General features: G+C 40.4%; 1 protein-coding gene across 2 annotated transcripts; it reads left to right on the plus strand.

Annotated features, from left to right (window-relative positions):
* Nucleotides 1–521: 521 nt before the first annotated feature.
* On the plus strand, nt 522–21,433 carry KATNBL1 (katanin regulatory subunit B1 like 1). 2 transcript variants are annotated; one of them, XM_075193603.1, is made up of 8 exons: nt 525–694; nt 7,239–7,515; nt 9,739–9,857; nt 10,267–10,317; nt 10,494–10,583; nt 13,587–13,673; nt 20,040–20,133; nt 20,928–21,433. In XM_075193603.1, exons 1-8 carry the CDS (start codon nt 687–689, stop codon nt 20,958–20,960), a joined length of 759 nt encoding a protein of 252 aa, XP_075049704.1. In that variant the 5' UTR covers nt 525–686; the 3' UTR covers nt 20,961–21,433. The 2 variants fall into 2 exon arrangements, with proteins under 2 accessions (XP_075049705.1, XP_075049704.1); XM_075193604.1 differs by lacking the exons at nt 20,040–20,133; nt 20,928–21,433 and adding an exon at nt 17,391–18,537 and having other exon boundaries at nt 522–694.
* Nucleotides 21,434–22,060: the final 627 nt, after the last annotated feature.

The following is a 22,060-nucleotide window of genomic DNA, read 5'->3' on the forward strand; positions in this document are numbered from 1 at the left end:
AACCGCATACGGGCAGGCTGATATCTAAGTCTGCGCTTTTTTTTCTATCCATTTAAATTGTTTATTATTGTAAGCTCCAATGGGTCAGGGACTGATGTGAATGAGTTCTCTGCACAGCACTGCAGAATTAGTGGTGTTATATAAATAAATTGATGATGATGACGAACTGTGCTAAATTGGGTGTGTTTTTAAAAAATAAAAAAAAATAAATCTGAATTAAGGGAATATAAGCACTGTATTTCAAACATTTCTGGTGAGAAAAAGGGACTATGTATCATGGGAAAGGCAGGACACATAGGAACTGTTGTCCTAATGAGAATTACAATTTGATTAAACAATGCTGTGTTCATGTGAAGCTTTTACAGTACATGCCGTATCCTGAGTGACTACATCATACCGGGCGTCCTGCAGTACATACAGTGCAAACAAACAGAACCTCTGGTCACATGACTCTTAGTAAACGTTACGTATGCTCTTTACGTAACTGTTGCATGGAACGCTCACCCCGCCCGGTCACCAATCGCCACTAATCACAACGTTCTGGGCTGAGGGTGTGATTGACGGCGGCTGCTACTGCTGATTTCCCAGGATGCCGTGCAGGGCGATTTGAATGGCGCAGCCCTTTATAAGGAAGAATCGTCCAGATACCGACCGTGAGGTCCAGTTTATTACTACACGGTGGGGCCATGAGACGGTAAGAATGCTATCTGATGATGGGTGTCTGAGTCTGGCCGGCTGCTTGAGTAGGCCAAGTAGACTCTTGTAGTGATCCTTTAATGGTCATATATTCATGATGAAGTGCACCACAGCATTAGGAAAGCTTCTAATAATCCTTGTTAGAAATGAAAAAGAACATGTATTGTGATATATATTTTTTAATTTGAGATGGTATAGTTTGAGTTCTTTAGAAATCTGATATGTAATATGTACTTCCAACTGTATAAGTTCAAGACCACTTCCCAAGGTTCCTCTGTAGGATCCATCGTCTCTTTTTACATCTAACTTGTCCCCTTTTTTTTTTTTTTTTTCTGATGTGTAACTTTGTAAGGAAAATACCATTTGTTGGCACTAATACACACGTCTGATTACTAAATTAGCGGTCAGTTACCTAGTACATTAGTTTTGTTTAATTTTGTGGTGTTTGTAACACTATTGGTCTGATTCAAGTCTGAACACATTGGCAGTAATTTGTGTGTTTTTAAGAGTGCAATTTTTTCTTCTGCCTGTATTTAAATCAAAGTACTTAAGATATGTTATGACTTGAATATAGGTATAAATATACTCTGTATAAGCAATACTTTCCTAGCATAGTAGAATGAAGTATATGCACATGTGAATATACAATAATTCAGAATGAGCATAACCTTTATTTTATCATAAACTAAAACTGCTACCCATATAAGTAAAATGTTTCAGATATAGTATCATTTTTTTAAATTAAATTTTGCTTATGGTCAATGCATATTCAATGCATACAGTACATATGATTATTATGAAACAAGTCTTAATACAGTGGTTCTGTGTTGACTACTGAGACATTTGTGTTTTGTTTTTTTAAGACTATGGTGTTTGTCATCACTATCCTCCTGCAGTTACACCTGCCCTGTAGCTGGTGTAAAAGGTACATCTGAAAGCAAGTGTACCAACAATAGGCCACATCTGTATTAACATGCCCTTACTGTACATGTTCTCTGTTGGTATGCACTTTCTCTCTACTGTACTGCCTTGTGTTGTAAGTGTCAGATGTGTGCAGATGTGAATTTTGTGCATTAGTGTTCACATACATAAGTTTGGTTTCTGGGCATGTGTAGTGGGAAATCATGTAAGATAAGCTATGCAAATGGTTGTATATCTGGACTTGAATTGGGCCCTATATGGTTAGCTGTGTGCTATCATTTTGTAGGCAAAGGCTGTCAAGGTTTGTGTGCATTGAAGGGTGTATATTTTCTTAACTCTTTGGCCATTTGAAATGGTAAGTTATGATTTAATTATTTAAAGGAACAGTGACAGTCCACAGCAGTGGTGGGTGATAAAGCAAAAAGTGTTTCTCAGTCTTCTGAAGTAAGTATCAAGTCTATTCCTTTCACATCAGATGTGGACACCTCTCAAACAGATGTCCCATGGTGCACACAAATACATGCTTTTATACATTTTAACAGCATCTGTTAGACCGGCGGTTCCTAAACTGTGCGCCGCGGCTCCCAGGGGTGCTGCGGTGCTGTCACTGGGGTGCCGTGGGCCAGACCTAGAAAAAAAAGAAAACAGGAACTTGCCGGGCACCGGGACCCAGCAGCCTCCTCTTTCCTGCAGCTGTCACTGAATATCGACGTCAGTAACCGCTGCGGGAGAGAGGAGGCTGCTGGATCCCGGTGCCCAGCGGATTGGTAAGTTCCTGTTTTCTTTCTTTTTTCTGTGGCTGGTACCTGGCGTGGGGAATAGTGAGAGCAATGATGGCGGAGGAGGGGGACAGAATGATGGCGGAGGAGGGGGACAGTGTGAGAGGGCAGTGTGCCTGGATGCAGAGGGGCATTTTTGCATACAACTAAATAAGTATTTCTGTCGTGACCTAAATACTTATTACAATTTTTTGACCCAACTACTTCTAAAACAGTAGAAGTAACTATTTTGGAGGGGTGCCTTGAAAAAATTTGGAGACTCTAAGGGTGCCTCGAACTGAAAAAGTTTGGGAACCACTGTGTTAGACAATGTAAAGATCTATAATCTTATTTAGTTTGCTAGTATGGTAAAGAAGTTTCTATTGAACATTGTCTACCTTGAGATAAGGAAACCACATAAACCAACATTGTTATAATTGTTGGGATTGCAAATCTCACTTCACTTTATTTAGCTTGACCTTTCATTATTCTTTAAACTTATAGGTAAATAAAATTGTCCTTTTGCACTAAGAATACATCTGCTCAAACCATGTCAAACTTTGACCCCTTCCATCTGAATTCTGAAAAGCACAGAATTGAACACATAAAACATAAGAATATTGTATTGCATAATTGAAACAATATTAACCATAGAGTCAATATTGTGCCAATCAGGTTGGCTTCCACATTATGGGTGATCATATGCACTTCAAGGGATGCATGTGTCCCCCTCTAACTTTCAAATGGGATACATATTACCCTTAATCTCAGTAATAGTTAAAATGACCCCCACATCACTTATCCTAAAACGTGCCTCAGACTCCCACTAATCTCAGATTTCCTTCAGTCTTCCCCACATGCACCACACTTACTGGATGTAACAGTAACTACCTCCTCTCCTGATTGGATGTGCTGTATGACCTCACTACGCTGTTCAGAGAAGATTGTGTGATGCAAAAGCTGGCTACAGAAAAAGTCTCCCGAGGCATAACGACTAAGTCCTGACCAGCTTGCCGATTCATGCATACGCATATACTGTTTTACACTTCAGATCTGTGTACTTCATCTGTCATTACCACTTGCTGAAAAGATCGTGGCTCTGGAAACTCTATGGAGATCTGCCTACACTGCTGGTCGTGAGTGCATACACACTGCAGAATTTGCCCGACATTGTTCCATCATTTACAGAGATTTTTAGTCTGCTTTTTAAATCAGATGAGACAATACGATGTGCTTTGGAACTATAAAACATGGTCGTGGGAGCATGCACACTAAAGCAATATCAGACCCAATGGTTGTTTATCATGTGATTGACACAATAATTGGGTGAAAAACCTGTAGTGTGTACCCAGCTTAAGTCTTAGTCTCTACTTTGTGGTATAAGTCAGAGCAGGGACATAGAACTCGGGGCTACATGTAATGTTCTTTTGTTGCCCACCACTGGTCTAGAGTCTCCAAACGAACATGTAAACCGTTACCGGAGTGTAATAATCTTTACATCAATTGTAGACATTATGGTCATTTGCTAACAATGATGCAAAGCTGTAGCAAACAATCCTCAAATAGCTTTGATCAGCATAGTACAAGTTATAATAGAAAATGTTCATTGCTATGGATAACAATATTCCTTGTTTTTTTTGTTTTTGTACAGTGTTTTAACTACTTTTTGTTGTCATCCTGGGAAGTGCTGTATTTTTAGAATATCATGAGCAAATCGAATATATTTTATGCATGTGTCATTGATAAGGGCAGAGTAGATGGATTTGTAGGCACTGTTTTTGCATTCTTCAAATCATATGTTAATTTGTATAATGCTTCACAGTAATAAGCATAGCCATAAAATAAGTTAAGCGCTTAAAACTCAGACCATTATTATGAGTGAACAAAGTTTGATTAAACATTAGAAATGAGCAATTCTGCACAGGGAAAGTTAAATTTTCAGCATGTTAGTATTTGCACTGTATTGATATAAGCTGCCATATTGCTTGCTCTAGTGAGGAGTTATAAAATATGTTTATACACCTATGACCTAAAGTGAACCGCTCATCATGAAAAAAAACTACTATTCCTTTGTGGCATTAGTTTTTGTTTTTGTTTGTTTTTTTTTTTTAAACTAAACACTAGGGAAGCCAATGAATGTTTTTGTTTTGCAGTCTGATCAGATGTAGCAATTAAATCTGACAGGATGGACTGCCTATGTCACCCTGTCTGTTGTGGTGTTGGGGTCCGGTTGGGCTTGCCTTGCCACTGTCACCTTTCTTTATCCCAAATGCACCCTCTAACTGCAGTAAGAGGGTCTTAAGCTGCTGCCATCATTGGACTCTTTAGTGTCCTTCTCGGTAACTGTTGCTGCTAGTGTACCACCTCCACCTGGGCTGGTACCCCTGAGCTCTTGTTGATCAGGCTTGCTGTGAATGTTTCCCCCCCCCCCCCTTGCCTAACACACACTGGCCAGAGCTGCAGGGTAACGGGCAGGGCAGTGGTACTAGACGATGGGTCCAAATATCAGAACAGCCGGAACACAGATTAGATTTGGAATCTGCAGGTCACAGGAATTACAGCAGAGAAGTTGTTCTAAAGCAGGCTCTAGAAGCAAATGATGTTTATTAGCGCAAGTTTCCTAATAAGGACAGTTCACACTGGTTTATGGTACTAGCGGTCAGATGGGACAATGTAATTTAAACCAGCAAGTTAAAAAAATAATAATTCTGAAGTGATGCCTTGAATTCCAGAATTTAGGATTATTTGCTTTATTTTAATGAGTTTGTTCACAAGCAGTTTGCACAGACTGTTAATTGCCTGGGAATGCAGCTTTAAGAGTGCTTACTAATTCCTGTGACAACCATTGCTGCTCATTCATTCCTAAACATATGCTGTTTACATTTCAGCCATGATTACCTTTGTACTGAGCATGTGTCCTGGCACTCTGATGACTGCATTGTCATGGACAGTTTACAGTCAGGGTATGAACACACTAAAAACTATGTTGCAGCATTGAAGGCCTGCAAGCTTTTGACTTATTTGTAGTTTTGGAGACATGTATGCTTCTAAGAAGTTGATATCCAACTATGTTATGTGAATGTATAATGAAAACAAAACTCTTATATACACAAGACAATTGGTCCAATAATGTAATAAGTGATTGACCACTTGTATTTTACCAGTTTGGTAAGAACTGCAAAGCTAACTGCACTTTCATAGCAAGAAAATGACAACCTCTGAGAATTTCTTGTGTAAATGCTGACCATTAAATAATGACTGTTTACAAATACATTTCTAGGTATGGTGCACCTAGAATGGAGATTACCATAATAATCTGAGGAGATAAACCTATTGTTCGTTTGGAGACACTTGTGATGTTTGATCAGTGTTTGCCATGTCATGTGGGCTTGTATTTAAAAGTGGACCAGTCACTTTTAGCACTAATGCTAATGGGAAAAGAAAAACGTTTTTATATTGATGCACTGTTGGATTTTACATATAGTCATGGCCAAAGGTTTTGAGAATGACACGTATTTTCAGTTTGCTGCTTCAGTGTTTCTTTAGACCTTTTTGTCAGATGTTTCTATGGTATACTGAAGTAAAATTACAAGCATTTCATAAGTGTCAAAGGCATTTATTGACAATTGCATTACATTTATGCAGAGTCAATATTTCCTGTGTTGACCCTTTTTTAAAACCTCTGCAAGTCGCCCTGGCATGCTGTCAATCGACTTCTGGGCCACATACTGAATGATGGCCGCCCATTCTTGCCTAATCAATGCATGGAGTTTGTGGATTTTTGTTTGACCACCCACCTTTTGAGGATTGACTACAAATTCTAAATGGGGATTAAGGTCAGGGGAGTTTCCTGTCCATGGACCCAACATTTCGATGTTTTGATTCCTGAGCAACTTATTACTTTTTTGCCTTATGGCAAGGTGCCCAATCATGCTGGAAAAGGCATTTTTTGTCACCAAACTGTTCTTGGATGCTTGGGAGAAGTTGCTTTTGGAGGATGTTTTGGTACCATTCTTTATTCATGGCTGTGTTTTTAGGAAAAAATTGTGAATGAGCCAACTCATCCCTTGGCTGAGAAGCAACCCCACACATGAATGGTCTCAGGATGCTTTACTGTTGGCATGACACAGGACTGGTAGCACTCTCCTTTCCTTCTCCAGAGAAGCGTTTTTCCAGATGCCCCAAACAGCCTAAAAGGGATTCATCAGAGAAAATGACTTTACCCCAGTCCTTAGCAGTTCAATCCCTGTACCTTTTGCATATTCAGTCTGTCCCTGATGGTTTTCCCTGGAGAGAAGTGATGTCTTTGCTGGCCTTCTTGACAGCAGGCCATCCTTCAAAAGTATTTCCCTCGCTGTGCATGCAGATGCACTCACACCTGTCTGCTGCCATTCCTGAGCAAGCTCTGCATTGGTGGTGCCACAATACCACAGCTGAATCAACTTTAGGAGACGGTCCTGGCGCTTGCAGGATGTTCTTGTGCACCCTGAAGCCTTCTTCACAACTATTGAGCCTCTCATTGAAGTTCTTGATCTGATACATTGTTGCTTTAGGAGCAAAATTGCAGTAATGTGGCTATGTAAATCTCTTGCTGGGTCCTACATTTACTTTGGGGAAACAATTGCAAGGGATTCATTTCAATGTTGCTGCTCAATTTGCTGTTTGGTTTTGTTACAATTGTCCAATGTGCACTATTGTGTTTTTCATTCACAGATTATGTAGCTATGTGCCTATACTCATTGATTTGTCTTCAATCAGTGTAATTTTTTTTTTTTTGATGGGGGGTTTATAGCCAGAACACATTTTAGTTAGTCCTTATGTTAGATTTCTACATTAAAAGTTGCACATTCCTATTTCCTACAGAACACTGGTCATACAGCCTTCCAACAGCAATCAGCAGCTTTGCAAAGTGGTGTCTTGCAAGAGGAAAGCCCCGCACCAAGCTCAGAGCCCCTCTGATAGAAGAAAGCAGCATCCCAAAGGCTGGGGCTGTGACATGGCAAATAAGGAAAATGAGCTGGCAGCTGGAAACCTGCATGAGAAGCTCCAAAACGACACACTCTCTGTGTTGAACTCCAGTGACTTGGACTCCTCTCAGACTGAGGGAGCGTCCTCAAAGTGTAACAGTTTCTTTGCAGAGGTATGGTTTTGCTCCATGTGCTAAACTGAGTTCTGCCCAAAGCATTACTTTTATCATGTTCATCTTAATGTTTTAGAAGGAAACTCATTGGTTAATAAGCAGCCAAGTCTTGTCCAGTGTTGCCTCCCACAGGTGTGGCCAAATCTTACAGTAATTCTCTCACTTGTGCAGAGCAGTATGATTGGCCTGTGTATGGCTACCTTAATACAAAATAATAAAGGCATTTACCAAAGCAAGTCACTTCATAAGGTAATGATTGCCAAAGCTTAGTTATATCCTACCATTCTGTGCCATTTAGCATAGCCCCATGATTAATGTGAATCTAAACCCCAAATAAAATCTATATATTTTAAATCCATTCTCAATCTCTGCAAAGTAAGTTGATCCTGCTAGTATGTGAGAGTAAAGACAATGCCATAATTACAGAAAGTCATCAAAAATGTTTTAGATTGTTAATTGATCCATGGCTTTGGCTTAACATTTGGATTAGATTTTTCAAAGTATTGTAGCAGTGGGTAGTAAGTAACTTTCCACTGTCAGTGTTTAGATGCATTATGTACTGCTTTATTTTTGGCTTCAGAATTGTCTGTGTACACAATAAGTACCAATGTCTGGGGAAAAATAAACATATCACGTTCCCCCACTCCTGTTTCGTGCCCAGTTGTATAAATTGCGAATTGTTGTATGAATCATGGGTAGTAGGAAAACACCTGGGTAAATGAGGTGTGCCAAGCATATTGAAGCAAAAAGCCCCCAGCAGTGGTTCATGTGTTAAATAATATAACATCTTAGTGTGGCTTAGGTCCTGTTCACCCTGAAGTAGGGAGCCATTTGGCAGGAACTTCAGTGACCAAGACAGCTAAATGTGCTAATGTTTCATGAGCAAAGATGGACCAAATGGTAGCATTGATATCTGAAGGAAGGAAGGGGGGGGGGGGGGGACTGTGCATAAAAGGTAGACAAGATAAGTACAAACGTGAAGAAGGGTTGGGATAGCCCATGAGAAAGCTTAGTCTTGTGAATGTAGGGTTAAATGAAGAATAGATTAGTGAGCATGGCTGGAGTGGAGATTGGCACAGTTGTAAGAGTGTACCAGTGTTGGTAGTATAGGTGAGAGTAGGTTAGGCTCCAATAATGAGGTGAGTTTTCAAAGAACATCTAGATTTAAAAGCTGGGTGAAGAGCTTAAATGTAATTGGTAAGAAATCTCAGAAGTGGGTAGCAACATGTGAGACGTCACTAGGCAGGAGTGAGACGTGGTTACCAGAAGTGAGGTGCAGGTCAGAGGCAGATATAAAGGGGTGTGGAGGAGAGTATTTTAATGTGAAGCTTGAGATGTGTAAACAAGGTGGTTGTAGGTGAGGGAAAGTTATTTAAAATGGACTTTTGGAGGATACAAAGAACCAATGTTTTTATTTGCACAGTGGTGCCGGCCTGAAATCCATGCATTAATTTAAAGTACAAGACCAATCGGACGAGTAGCTGCAGGTCAATTAACTGCTAATTTTCCGCCTGTCGTGGGAGCAGCCAGTTTCATCAAAAAACAATCAGACCTTCAAACTTGCAATCGTGCATTGGTAGTTATCGGGAGTGGAGGAAATTGGATATGGTCGGATGAATCCTTCACCATGTTCTCAACAAACGGGCCAGTGCATGTGTGGTGCCAACGTAAAGAACGCTTAAGTCCTTGCTTCCAACAGTGAAGGGTTATGGTAGTTCTGTTGTATTACGGGGAACTTTTTCCAGGCATGGTTTTAGTACCATCTTTCTCTTAGGATTGACCTTGCCTTTTAATTGCTAAATAGTGGTACAGAGTGATCACCTTAAGCCCATGTTGAAGAATTTATTTCCTGATAGGGAGGATGTCATTCAGGGTGATAATGTCCCCCCATTCTACAGAGATCAAGTGGGCTCAGTGGTATGAACATTACATTAATGTTATGCATATGTTGCAGTTCTGAACCCAATCACGTATTTATAATCTATTTTGGAATGACGTCTGAGACGGTATTTCCACCACCCTCAACCAGATGTCAGTTGACTCACTTTGTTGTGGAAGGATGGTACTGCATCCCTCCTGCACAAGTGCAGGCATTGGCACTCATTAAGTGACTTTATGCCGGTGTTCCACTACCTTCCCTCTTAAGCTCTGCATTTTAAGGTATCTTCCTAAATTGCAACACTTACAATATTTAATTGCAGTGATTTTAATTTGTTTTTTTAGATCTCTAAGGATCATGAAACAATGACTCAGGTCCTCTTCAGCCGGAATCTTGGGCTAAATGTAGCCCTCACTTTTTGGAGGAAATGCAATGTGAATGAGCTCGTAGCCTATCTAGTCAGGTATTTATGTTTGACTATGCTTTATATTTATGAACATGATGATTTTGGTGGTTTGCTTTCTATGACAGTTTTAAATAAAATGGGGACAGTCTTGACATATTGATCATTGATCCCATTTACAAAAATAAATTGCATTTTGATGTTTAGTCTAATTCTCCATGTTAAGTTTCTGACATCTGCACTACACGTAGGGATTTATTTATCAAACTCTATTGTCAAATCGCCAATTCTCAAAGATTTTGGCGCCCATAGTTTAAAGTTGCCGTATTTTTTTTTTTTGTTTTTTTTGTCTACAAGAAAACTGCCAGCTTTAAAGCTGGCTGGCCAAATCGTCACGCATTGACTCCTGTACACAAACACATAATTTTTAACTGTAATTACAGATAACACTCTTATTCTGTGTCCACAGGATACAAGATCTAGGGGTGATGGCTGATTGTCTTCCAGTTATTACAAACAGGTAGTGTGTGGTTTTTGGTTTTTTTTTCTGTGGCATATTATCTTGTATTCTTGTACAATTTTTAATGGCAAACTAAGGCTACTTAATCCTTCTACTCGCCAAACCTGTTTAAACGATTTAATAGTTCTGCTTTTTTTTTTGTTTTTTTTAACTTGCAATTTCCATTTTGATTACAGCCTACAAGAAGACAAAGCTTCCTTTTCAGTTGGCTGCTGTGTCGATCTCTTCCCATTGGTTCACTCTCTCCTTAAAAGTAAATTTGAAGAGTGAGTTGAACACTTTTGCTGCTTCTGCTGTATATAAAGATTTGTTGTTTAATAGTCCTGATTTGCAAGTATATTGACAATATTGTGCATTAGTTTGCTTGATGAGAGCTGTGCAACTCTGTTCCACAAATTTTTAGCTAGTTTTAACAACCGCAATTACTCATTTATCCATTTATATGAAAACCCTCCCATGTCTCTGCTCACAAAATGGCAATTGTGTGACAGCCATACCAGCATGCTAGCTGGGCCCTAGCCATTTACAGTTGAATATTTAATATTGATACTTTTTAAGGGGTTTGTGTACAGCTTGCTAGGTCTGTGCCATGTCAACAGTAGCAGTCTTCAAAAAAAAAAAAAAAAATGTTCTTGCCTGGACCACTTTTTAGCATATGCTTTCACATTATTTTATGTAATATGATCACATTAAATACAGGTAAGCGGCATAAAATATACACAAGATATTAACTGATGAGGAAAATGTGGCCAGTGGTGTACTTGTAACTTTGACCTTTTCTTTATTTTGCAGTTTAGGCTTGTGACACATGTAACTTGCTTAGGTTACTAAATGCTATACACTCTCTAAAAAAAAACAACCGCAACGAAAAGTCAGAACAGGACTAAACATTGACTATTCCCTCATGTATGAAATTCACATTTTAGATATCTGTCTTCCAGGCTGGGCAAATGTAATGGCAAGCAAAAAATGTATCCTAATGACTGTACAGGCGATTAACTGTAACCTCCACGTTACGGTCAGCTGCAGATAGCCGCTGCTGGCACTTAAGAAAAGGATGTCAGCAACAACAGGAGACACTTTACACTAGAGATGGGCGGGCTCTATTCCCCAAGATCCAAATTTAGCCTATCCGAGTGCCGAGCACGCTCGATACACTCCCACCCGTTCGGAATCGAAATCGAGGCAAAACGTCATTGTGACGTATTTGTATTTCTGAGCTCTGTTCTCGCGAGATTTGAAAAGCATAAATACCAGCCTCCACAGTAATCCATCGCCATTTGACAGAGGGAGAAAGCAGGGTTAGGTCACACAGGCTATATCAGTGCAGGGACAAAGCAGTAATTGGACACATTATTGTTTCTATTCAATACCATTCTAATCTTAATACCAATTGTTGCAGCAGTAAGAGGAGGATAGAGGAGGGTTTTTGTTCAGTTTCTGGCACTCCAGTGCTTTTGGGGTGTTCCCCATTCTTTTGCATTCATTTTTCTGGCTGTCAAAAGTCCTATTTGTCAGCAGTAGCTAAAACAATTTTTAGCACTACAAGTGCTTTCGCCTCATTACCATGGATTCAAAGCAGGCCACATATGAGCAGAATCAACAACCCGGTTCTGTCACCAGTCCTGATGGTGGTGTTCCCAGTACGTCATCTGGGAAAGGCGATGTCAAACTACAGTCTTTTGAAATCTGTCAAAAAAACACACCGCAAAAATTATCGTGTTGAAGCAAAAAAGAGTAACTAAGGAAAAGTTAACTGCCGATTTAAAAAAAAATAGTCAACATGCCATTCTACACACGCAGTGGCAAAGAGAGGATGAGGCCTTCGCCTTCCTCTATTAGTGGCAGATCCAAAAAATGTTACTGAGCCTTCTTGTACAGTCACTCGTGACCAAGTAATTTGGAGTCTAAACGTGGTGCACAACTACTGTTGCGCGTCAAAGCTGAGCTGCAAGAAAACAGTAAGGCGTTCATGGATAATGTATGCTCTGAATCAGAATTGACGACAATCCCTGTGGAGAGTCCATCCAACAGTGTTATGTCTAATCATTAGCATTCGTTAGTGTACCCATAAAGAAGGGTCCTTTCAGCAGTTCTGCTGATGTGTGCCTGAACAGCCCGAGTGTAGCCGGTGATGCACAAATTGAGGATACCACTTTGGAATTGGAAGAGGATGAGGGGGAGATTTGTGTAGGCGACGAGGGCGCTAATGAGGATGTTGATGATTATCATGCAGACAGATACCAAATTGCCTTTCTCCATTTCTATTTATATTCTAGATTATATAACTGCTGAATAGTTTTCTATTTTACTCCTAGTGGAGAGGGGGGTCTGTTGCAGACAGATACCAAACTGCCTTTGTCCATTTATTTTTATATTCTAATTCTACAGTCTCTGCAGGCTGCTTTTTTTTTTTTTTTTTTTTTTATATTTAACTACAAGTGGGGGGGGTATAGAGACTGAAACCAAACTGCCTTTGTCTATTTCTTTGGAGATTTAACTATAAGTGTAGGGTGTAATATACACCTGATGACAATGGCTGCATTGCCAATAGGTTAAGATGAAGAGGAAGACAACCAGGTTTGTGTGCAGAATTAAGGACGGCCTACCAGGGATTAAACTGCTTTCTACCTAATTTATTAGCTTTACAATTACATTACTTATTCAAGAAACAGGTGGAGCACTAAATTAGGTTATTTTATGCCCAAAAACATTGATTTTTAAACAAAATTGCAAAACAAAACCAAAACACGACGGTAATCCAGAACCAAAACACGGGGGGTGTCAGTGAGCATCTCTACTTGACACTGACCTCCCCATGAGACACACTCCTATGTACCAGCAGCTGTGAGCAACTGCTGGTTACACAAAATTGGCTGTTGCATGACCTGCTCACAGGGATTAGAGTGGTGTGTGTGAAGGATGCTCTGGTATGTGGGAACTCTGCCTGTGTGCACTGTCTGTTGTACTGTTGGGGCACTAGCTGGTATGTGGGAGTATTGAGGGGCAATATTCCCACGCAATAAGGAAAAGGGATATGTAATCATTAGCCTCTTTAGAGCTGTAGGGTGAATATGCAATTTTTTTTTTTTTTTTCCCTTCTAAAGTTGCTGGATCATCTATTATATTTTGTATTTATCCATGCCTGCTTGTCTGAAGACTTTCCCACCCCCCCCCTGCTCCCACATACATGTTTTTATGGCAATTTTATCATCCTGATTACTGACAACCAAAATATTGTTTTCTACATAACCTTTTCTGTTTTACAGACATGTTATAGTTGGTCTTAATTGGCTTCAGGCAATTGTGAAGAGATGGTGGACACCGGTATCTACAAGTTCAGAATCGGATGATGTGTAAGTGTACTGAATCCCTTGGTGCAGTTGGAATATACAGGGTTCCAATGGGTCCATAAACAATTTCTCTGATATTTAAATATAATCTTGTAACATTTGGTATAGTGTGTGTGCGTTATATACTATATGGGCAAAAGTATTCGGACACAACCATTACACCAACAGGGACAGTAATGACACTATTCAAATGCATATACTTTAATATGGAGTTGGTCCCCTTTTTGCAGTGATAAGTTTCCACTCTTCTTGGAAGGCTTTCCACAAGATGTTGGCGTGTTTCTGTGGGAATTTGTGCCCATTCATTCTGTAGAGCATTTGTGAGGTCGGACACTGCAAGCCAGGCTTTCTCGGCCAACATCAATCTCCATTCCAGTTCATCCCAAAGGTGTTCGATGGGGTTGAGGTCAGGATTCTGTGCAGGCCAGTCCAGTTTTTCCACACCAAACTAATCACACGATGGGGTAAATGTATGAAGCTCCGGGTTCTTAAACACCCGTGAGTTCGGCGTCTTCAGCGCTTAAATTTAAAGCGGCGCTGCCTTGTAAAGGGAAGTTTCCCTTTACAAGGCAGCGCCGCTTTGAATTTAAGCGCTGAAGATGCCGAACTCACGGGTGTTTAAGAACCCGGAGCTTCATACATTTACCCAGATATCTTTGTAGTCCTTATGTGCACTAGGGCACAGTCATGTTGGAATAGAAAAAGGCCTTCCCCAAACTGTTGCCACAAAGTTGGAAGCATAACACGGTCCAAAATGACTTGGTGTGCTGAAACATTGATTGCCCTTCATATGGGGCATAGGAGAAATTTTAAAAATGGCCCCATACCCTTATCCCTCCAAGCTTCACAGTTGGCATAATGTAGTCAGGCAGGTAACGTTACCCTGGCATTCAACAAACCCAGACTCTCCCATCTGACTGCCAAACAGAAGCGTGATCCGTCTCTCCACTGAACACGTTTCCAATGCTTCACAGTCCAGTGTCTGTGTGCTTTTCACCGCTTCATCCTCCTACTTGGCATTGGTCTTGGTTATGTGAGGCTTACATGCAGCTGCTCTGCCATGAAAACCTATTCCATTAAGCTCCTGTTCCTTAGCAGTCATTGACCCCCGCTCTGATTTTACGTGATCTTCCGCTTTATGGCTGAGTTGCTGTTCCTAAACACTTCCACTTTCTAATATCACTTAGTTGACTGGAATATTCAGTAGGGATGAAATTTCACCAACACTTTTATTGCAAAGGTGGCATCCTATCACAGTACCAGGCTTTAAGTCACTGAGCTCTTCAGAATGACCCATTTTGTATCGCAAATGGAGACTGCATAGCTAGGTGCTTGATTTTATACACCTCTGGCAACTGTTTTGATTGAAACGCCTCAATTCAATAGTTTAACATATATTCAATACACATTGTCCTGCTGGTCAGGGTATACCATTGCCATGAAGTGGTGTACTTGGTTTGCAACAATGTTTAGGTAGGTGGTACGTGTCAAAGTAACTTCCACATGAATGTCAAGTCCCAAGATTTCCCAGCAGTACATTGCCCAGAGCACCACATTGCATCTGCCTTTTTCATTGTGCCATCTACTCATTAAGATGGCCATAACTTTGCCATTATTTTCTCTAGGCCATGCTCTGTTTCAGATTTCCATAACACCTTTCCTCCTCGCAGATAATCACCTTATCTGCTACACACTCGCCCCCACTGCTCTAACTTCTTTTGTTAAACTCCACCAGGCCTCCTCATAATCACAGAAATCTTAACTCTTATATTTAACAATTTTCCACCTCTCCAACACCACCACTCCCCTATCCGTACATTCTCTTCCCCTGAGACAGCAGTACCTCATTTTCACCAAACCCTAACAGCCCTTTGATCAAATGGCTACAGGGACTCTTCATACTCCATGTTGACTTCGATGTCAGCCATGGCACACTAAAGTAACATGAAATATTCAAAAACTTTCCCGTAACAGAATGTCACTGGCGTAAATCTCGTACCTCTAATGATTTCTTCCCATTTATTTCTATTGATCACTCCTATTGAAATGCTCTGGACACTGCAAAACAAACATGCTTCCTGTCTATCTATGCTTGGGCTTCTAACCCCAAATGCCTTAACACCTCTTCAATTTCTCCTCAATCCTCCCACCCCTAACACTCCATCTACTATCAGTGCCCAGGATCTTGCTTCCTACTTCAAGGACAAGATTAAGAAGATCAGACTAGAAATGGTTTCCTGTTCCTCAACAAGTAGTCGGCTCAATTCCTTCCCAGCACCCTCTGACACCTTTTCATTTGACCTCGCAAATGAAGATGAAGTATCTATTCTCATCTTCCTACTCTACCTCATGTCCTCTTGATCCTATTCAATCACAAACTGGTAGATCCTTGTCTCCTGCACTTATTCCACCTCGAACTCTAAGGGGGGTATTCAATTAACGGCGTGATCACAGAAAATCGAGCGCTCGCAAAATATTACCGTTAATACGGTAATTTACTCGCTGGATTTCAGCTTCCGGCTCAGGGAGCTGCGAGCTGAAATTCAGCAAGTAATTACCGTATTAACGGTAATATTTTTAGAGCGCTCGATTTTCTGTGACCACGCCGTCAATTAAATACCCCCCCCTAAGTCTGTAATCAATCTCTCTACTGGTGTCTTTCCATCTCTATTCAAGCACATGGTGATTACTCCTATTCTGGGGAAAAAACTAAATTTTGACCCAAGCTCCCGCTTCCCATCTCTGCTCCCATGCACCTCTAACCTTCTAGAGACTTGCCTACACTCTCCTCATGCTTCCTTTCGACAAACAACCTTTTGGATCCTCTATAGTCTGACTTTCGTTCAAACTTCCAGACACTGCGTTGACCAAGGTTGTTAATGATTTGATCACTTCTCAAACTAAAGGCTGTTACTCCTTTCTTCTAATTTTCCTGGAACTCTGCTGCATTCAACACTGACCACTCTTTCTCCTCATACAGACGCTACAATCCCTAGATCTTCAAGACCCTGTCCTATTCTAGGTCTCATCCTACTTGTCTAGGTAAACGAATGAGCTCCTTTTGGATTTCAGAATCCTTTTTTATGCAGATGATATCCAAATGTATCCATCTTCTCCTGATCTCTCGACGTCTGCATTGTCCCATGTTAGTGACGGTCTTTCTGCTATTTCATCTTGGATGTCCTCTCGCCAACTCAATATTTCTAAAACCGAATTAAATAATATTCCCACCCACCAATAGAAGCATACCTGACACTTCTATTTCTGTTGACATGACCTTAAACCCCACCCCTCAAGCTTGCTGCCTAGGTGCAATCCTTGACTCAGAACTATCCTTTGTTCCTCAAATCAACTCTATATTTACATCATGTTACATACATCTAAAAAAAAAATTTCCAGAATGCTCACCTAACACTGCAAAAACCTTAATTCATGCACTCCTATGCAGCATTGACTGTTGTAATTCCCTCTTTACTGATCTATTTTGCACAGTGGCCAGATTGATTTTCCTTGCAAATCGTTATTCTTCTGCTGAATCACTCTACACTGGTTGTTACCGAATCCAGTATAAAATACTTTTTACTAACCTACAAGGCCATCAACAAAGTTGCACCAACATACATCTCCTCACTTGTCTCAAAATATTTACCAACTCGACACCTCTGTTATGTACAAGATCTGCGTCTCTCATCCACTCTCGTTACATCCTCTCATTTACAGGATTTCTTTCGAGCTGCACCGACTCTATGGAATTTTCTCCCTCGCACAATAAGACTTTCTTCTGGTCTACAAAACCTTCAGTTCTCTGAACTCGCCTTCAGGCAAGGTTATAATTCCTCAAACACCTTCTTAACCACACTAGATTACCACCAGTTACACAATTCACACAAGCCAATAACCCTCTGACAAACATTGCTGTGTGATTGGATCATATAGCATACTAGTCAATTTTGTTTTTGTTTTTTAACTTTGCAATGTGTCTGGACCAGAATGCAATATGTAGACTTAACTTCATGTATCCAACTCCCATTGTGCCATGGATTGTAAGCTTGCAAGCAGGGCCTTTTCACCTGTCTTACCCAGTTTGTTTATTACTTTGTCGCCAATTGTAAAGTGCTACGGAATTTTCTGGCGCTATATAAATTGATATAAACTCTTCAAGTAATCGTTGCACACACCCGGCTGTTCACATGATTTAAAAGTAAACGTGATTCATCAGACCAGGCTGCATCCTTCCATTGCACCATGGTCCAGTTCGTGCCCATTGTAGGCATTTTCAGCTGTGTACAGGGGTCGTCATGGGCACTCAGACCAGTTGGTGGCCGGTGTTCTGACGTCTTTCTAGCATAGTCGGCATTAGCGGTTTCAACTATTTGTGCTACAGTAGCTCTTCTGTGGTATTGGATCAGACTCTCTAGCCTTTGCTCGCCACATGCCTCAGTGAGCCCGTGTCCATGACCCTGCCATCGGTTCACTGGTTGTCCTTCATTGGACCACCTTTTGTAGTTAAACACTGCATAACTGGAGCACCCCACAAAACTGTCGTGTTTTTTTAGATGTTCTCACTTGGACATTTAGCAACCGCAATTTTGCCCCTGCCAAAGTCTCTCAGATCCTTATGCTTGCCCATTTTTCATGCTTCCAACAAATCAACTTTAAGAACTGACTGTTTGTTTAGTTGCTGCCTAATATATCCCACCCCTTGACAGGTGTCATTGCATCGAGATGATCAATGATGTTCACTTGTCAGTGGTGTTGTGGCTTATCTGTGTGTGTGTGTGTGTGTGCGCGCGCGCGCATATGTGTATATACAATACTGTTCAAAAGTTTTAGGCAGGAGTGGGTAAATGCTGCAAAGTAAGAATGCTTTTAAAAAAAAAAGTGGTAATTTATCAATCAAGAAAATGCAAAGTGAATGAACAAATAAAATCAATAGTTGGTGTGACCACTTTGTCTTCGAAACAGCATCAATTTTTCTAGGTACACTTGCACGGTTTTTGAAGGAACTCGACAGGGAGGTTGTTCCAAACATCTTGGAGAACTAACCAGATCTTCTGTAGATGTAGGTTTGCTCAAATCTTTCTCTCCATGTAATCCCATACAGGCTATGTTGAGATCAGGGCTCTATAGGGGCCATTGTTCCTTATGCTGAAGATGGTTCTTAATGACATCAGCTGCATGTTTGGGGTCATTGTCCTGCTGCAGAAATAAGACGATTCCCTGATGGTATTACATGATGGATAAATACCTGCCTCAATTTCTCAGCATTGAGGACACCATTAATCCTGACCAAATCCCCAACTCCATTTGCTGAAATGCAGCCCAAACTTGCAAGGAACCTCCCCCATCCTTCACTGTTGCCTGCAGACACATTATTGTACCGCTCTTCAGCCCTTCGACAAACAAACTGCCTTCAGCTACAGCCAGATATTTAAAATTTTGACTTGTCAGTCCAGAGCACCTGCTGCCATTTTTCTATGTTTCCGTGCATAGTTGAGTCTCTTGGCCTTGTTTCTATGTCGAAGGTATGACTATTTGGTTGCGATTCTTCCATGAAGACCACTTCTGTCCAGACTTCTCCAAAAAGTAGATGAGGTGTACCTGGGTCCTACTAGTTTTTTTCCAGCTCTGAGCTGATGGCACTGCTGGACAACTTCAGATTTCAAAGGGAAGTAAACATGATATGTATTTCATCCGATGCACAAAGCTTCCTTGGCCGACCACTGCATCTATAGTCCTAAACGTTGCCTGTTTCTTTGTGCTTGAACGGCACATCTTAAAACCCCAGTCTGCTTTGAAATCTTTGCCTAGGAGAGACCTTGCTGATGCAACTACCTTGTGTCTTGTTGCTGTGCTCAGTCTTGCCATGGTGTATGACCTGTGCTGCAAAGGTGAGGTTGTGGAAGAGTTTCATGTCAGTTTGGTTGTGCCTCACCCAGTTTTAAGCCTCCTACACAGCTGTTTCAGTAAAGAACTGTTTCATCCAGTATCCTGTCATGATGTTTCATGAAAATAATAATCATTATCACCTGTTTGGTATGATTAATCATACACCTGACTATAATCCTACAAAATCCCAGACTTTGCCTTCAAAACAGCATCAATTCTTCTAGGTACACTTGCACAAAGGGTGATGACACCAAATATTGATTTTATTTAGATTTTGTTTCTGTTCATTCACTTTGTATTTTGATCAATAAAAAATTCTTACCACTTTTATTTCTGAAAGCATTCTTACTTTGCAGCATCTTTTCCACACCTGCCTAAAACTTTTGTACAGTACATACAAGTTGGAGGTGTGTACAATATATTGTGCTGTATTCATGAGGCTGATATTTGCTGTAGTAATTTTTTTTATTTTTTTTCTAGAAATGTCCAGATATTAAAACATCAACTAAGTGAGATGTGGCAGCAAGAAAGTCACCTTGCATCCGTTCCAGGTTATACTGGCAACATAGCCAAGGTAAATAATTCTTGCTACACACATTCTTCTAGTAAGGATCACATCATTATGCAAGTAACGTGAAACTAGCAGCTGTAGTATTTGTAATGCATATTCCTTAAAAAAAAATATGGCCAAATTTTAGGCTTAAATATTTTAAGCTGCAAGTTTCCAGCGGGTTTGAAAAGTGGAGATGTTGCCTATAGCAACCAATCAGATTTTAGTTACCATTTATTTAGTACATTTTACAAAATAACTAGAATCTGGTTGCTATAGGCAACATCTCCACCGAACTAACCACTGAAAGGAAGCAGACTGGCCTATAGTTATCGGTACAAAAATAGTCCTATGGATCTGGGCAAGGTTTGATTGTATTCCCATATTCTGGCAGAGAACTGATTGAGTGCAGAAGACCTTTAGTTTGGCATGAGAGACGTGCACTGATTGACCTCTTTACTTACAACTCAAAAAAAACAAAACTAAACTTTTGTCTACAATTATAACTCCTATAAATGCAGTTAACTGTGGGGGACATCTAGACCTGTTAATCCTGGTCCTCAGGATCCCTCACAATGCATGGCTTCCATGTCTCCTTGCTGGAGCACAGGTGTAGCAATTAGTACTGACTGACACATTTTAACAGATCCACAGGTTGTACGAATTTCTTTGTCAACTGGAAAACCTGCACTGTTAGGGGGCTGAGACCTTGATCTAGACAACTGCTGTAAATACTGTTACATCCAATAGCGTGTAAAGGTAATTGAGTAATTTCTGTTTTGTTTTTTGTTTTTACACTTTTTTTTTTTTTCTGATAGGCTTTGGATGGCTACCTATCACAACTGCATTGATGTGAAGCCTCATGAAATATCCTGCATTTGTTTTTTGGACTTCAGACAGCAGATTTCTGATGGATCCTTCCAAACCATGGAATGATTGTACTGCTACAAGAAACAAGTAGTAAAGCCACTAAAATGTGCATTCATTATGCAGCCACAAACAAAGTGGTGACTGCCTGCTTCATATTGAAGTAGTTATTTCCAGATAGTGGTTTGTAACTGAGGTAACGTTTACCAAATACTCCTACGTGCCGGGCTTTGAATGGGGCCCCCCATTTCCTCGGAAACCTGGGCTACTGAATTGTCACATTACCACTGGGATCAAGTTCTGTGGGATACTGACATTGTAAGAAAAAAAGTTTTGCGGTGAAGGCCCTGCACAATGTGGTGCTTAAAACACTTATCATGGGACACTGGATATTGCAGCTGTTTTCTATTGTATTTGAAGCATTTAAATATATAAAACATTTTTGCAATAGAACAAACTTTTTCTCCTTGTGTTCTGTCTCAACGGTTTACTCCCTGTAGTGTAAAATGATAGTATAGAGCAAATACACTGATAGATTGTAAGCCTTAACAATTTGTTCTAGCCTTATTGAATGCTTAGTGGGGTTCACTGCTCCTGTCCTTCAGCAATGATGTCGCAGCAGTAGGTGTTCGCAATAACCATGTTGCAAGCTACTGTACCTGAAATACAGAAGTCATCGTGAGCGTTTCATCACGCAAACAGGGACACAGCAGATCATGGAGGGCATCGGATTCTAAAAAAGGCTAGTCTGGTGCTATATGTAGTCTTGCATCTGGATGGCCAGACACGCAGTATGAACAGTGGTGTGTGTGTGTATATATATATATATATATTATGAACAGGTGTTTTGTATGGGAAGCGGTGAAGGTATAATGGGAGTTATATTTTTGTGTGTGATCACATGTATACTGGCAGCATTAATGTATTCAGCAAGGTATATATTGCATGCAACCTGTAGTATATTGTTTTGGCACTAATGGTTATGTGATAAGAATTCTGCTCTAGATCATGATGGTAATATACTCATGCACTACATGAGAATTCTGCACTAGTGCTGTTAACATGGGAGTTATGGAATCTGGGA

This window comes from Mixophyes fleayi, chromosome 12 (assembly GCF_038048845.1).
Source record: "Mixophyes fleayi isolate aMixFle1 chromosome 12, aMixFle1.hap1, whole genome shotgun sequence".
Classification (NCBI taxonomy): Eukaryota; Metazoa; Chordata; class Amphibia; order Anura; family Limnodynastidae; genus Mixophyes; species Mixophyes fleayi.

What these genes read in the sequence shown, in the direction of transcription:
- KATNBL1 (XM_075193603.1), top strand. An exon ending in GTAACAGTTTCTTTGCAGAG is followed by an intron (nt 7,516 to 9,738) that starts GTATGGTTTTGC and finishes TTGTTTTTTTAG; the next exon opens with ATCTCTAAGGATCATGAAAC. An exon ending in ATACTGGCAACATAGCCAAG is followed by an intron (nt 20,134 to 20,927) that starts GTAAATAATTCT and finishes TTTTTCTGATAG; the next exon opens with GCTTTGGATGGCTACCTATC.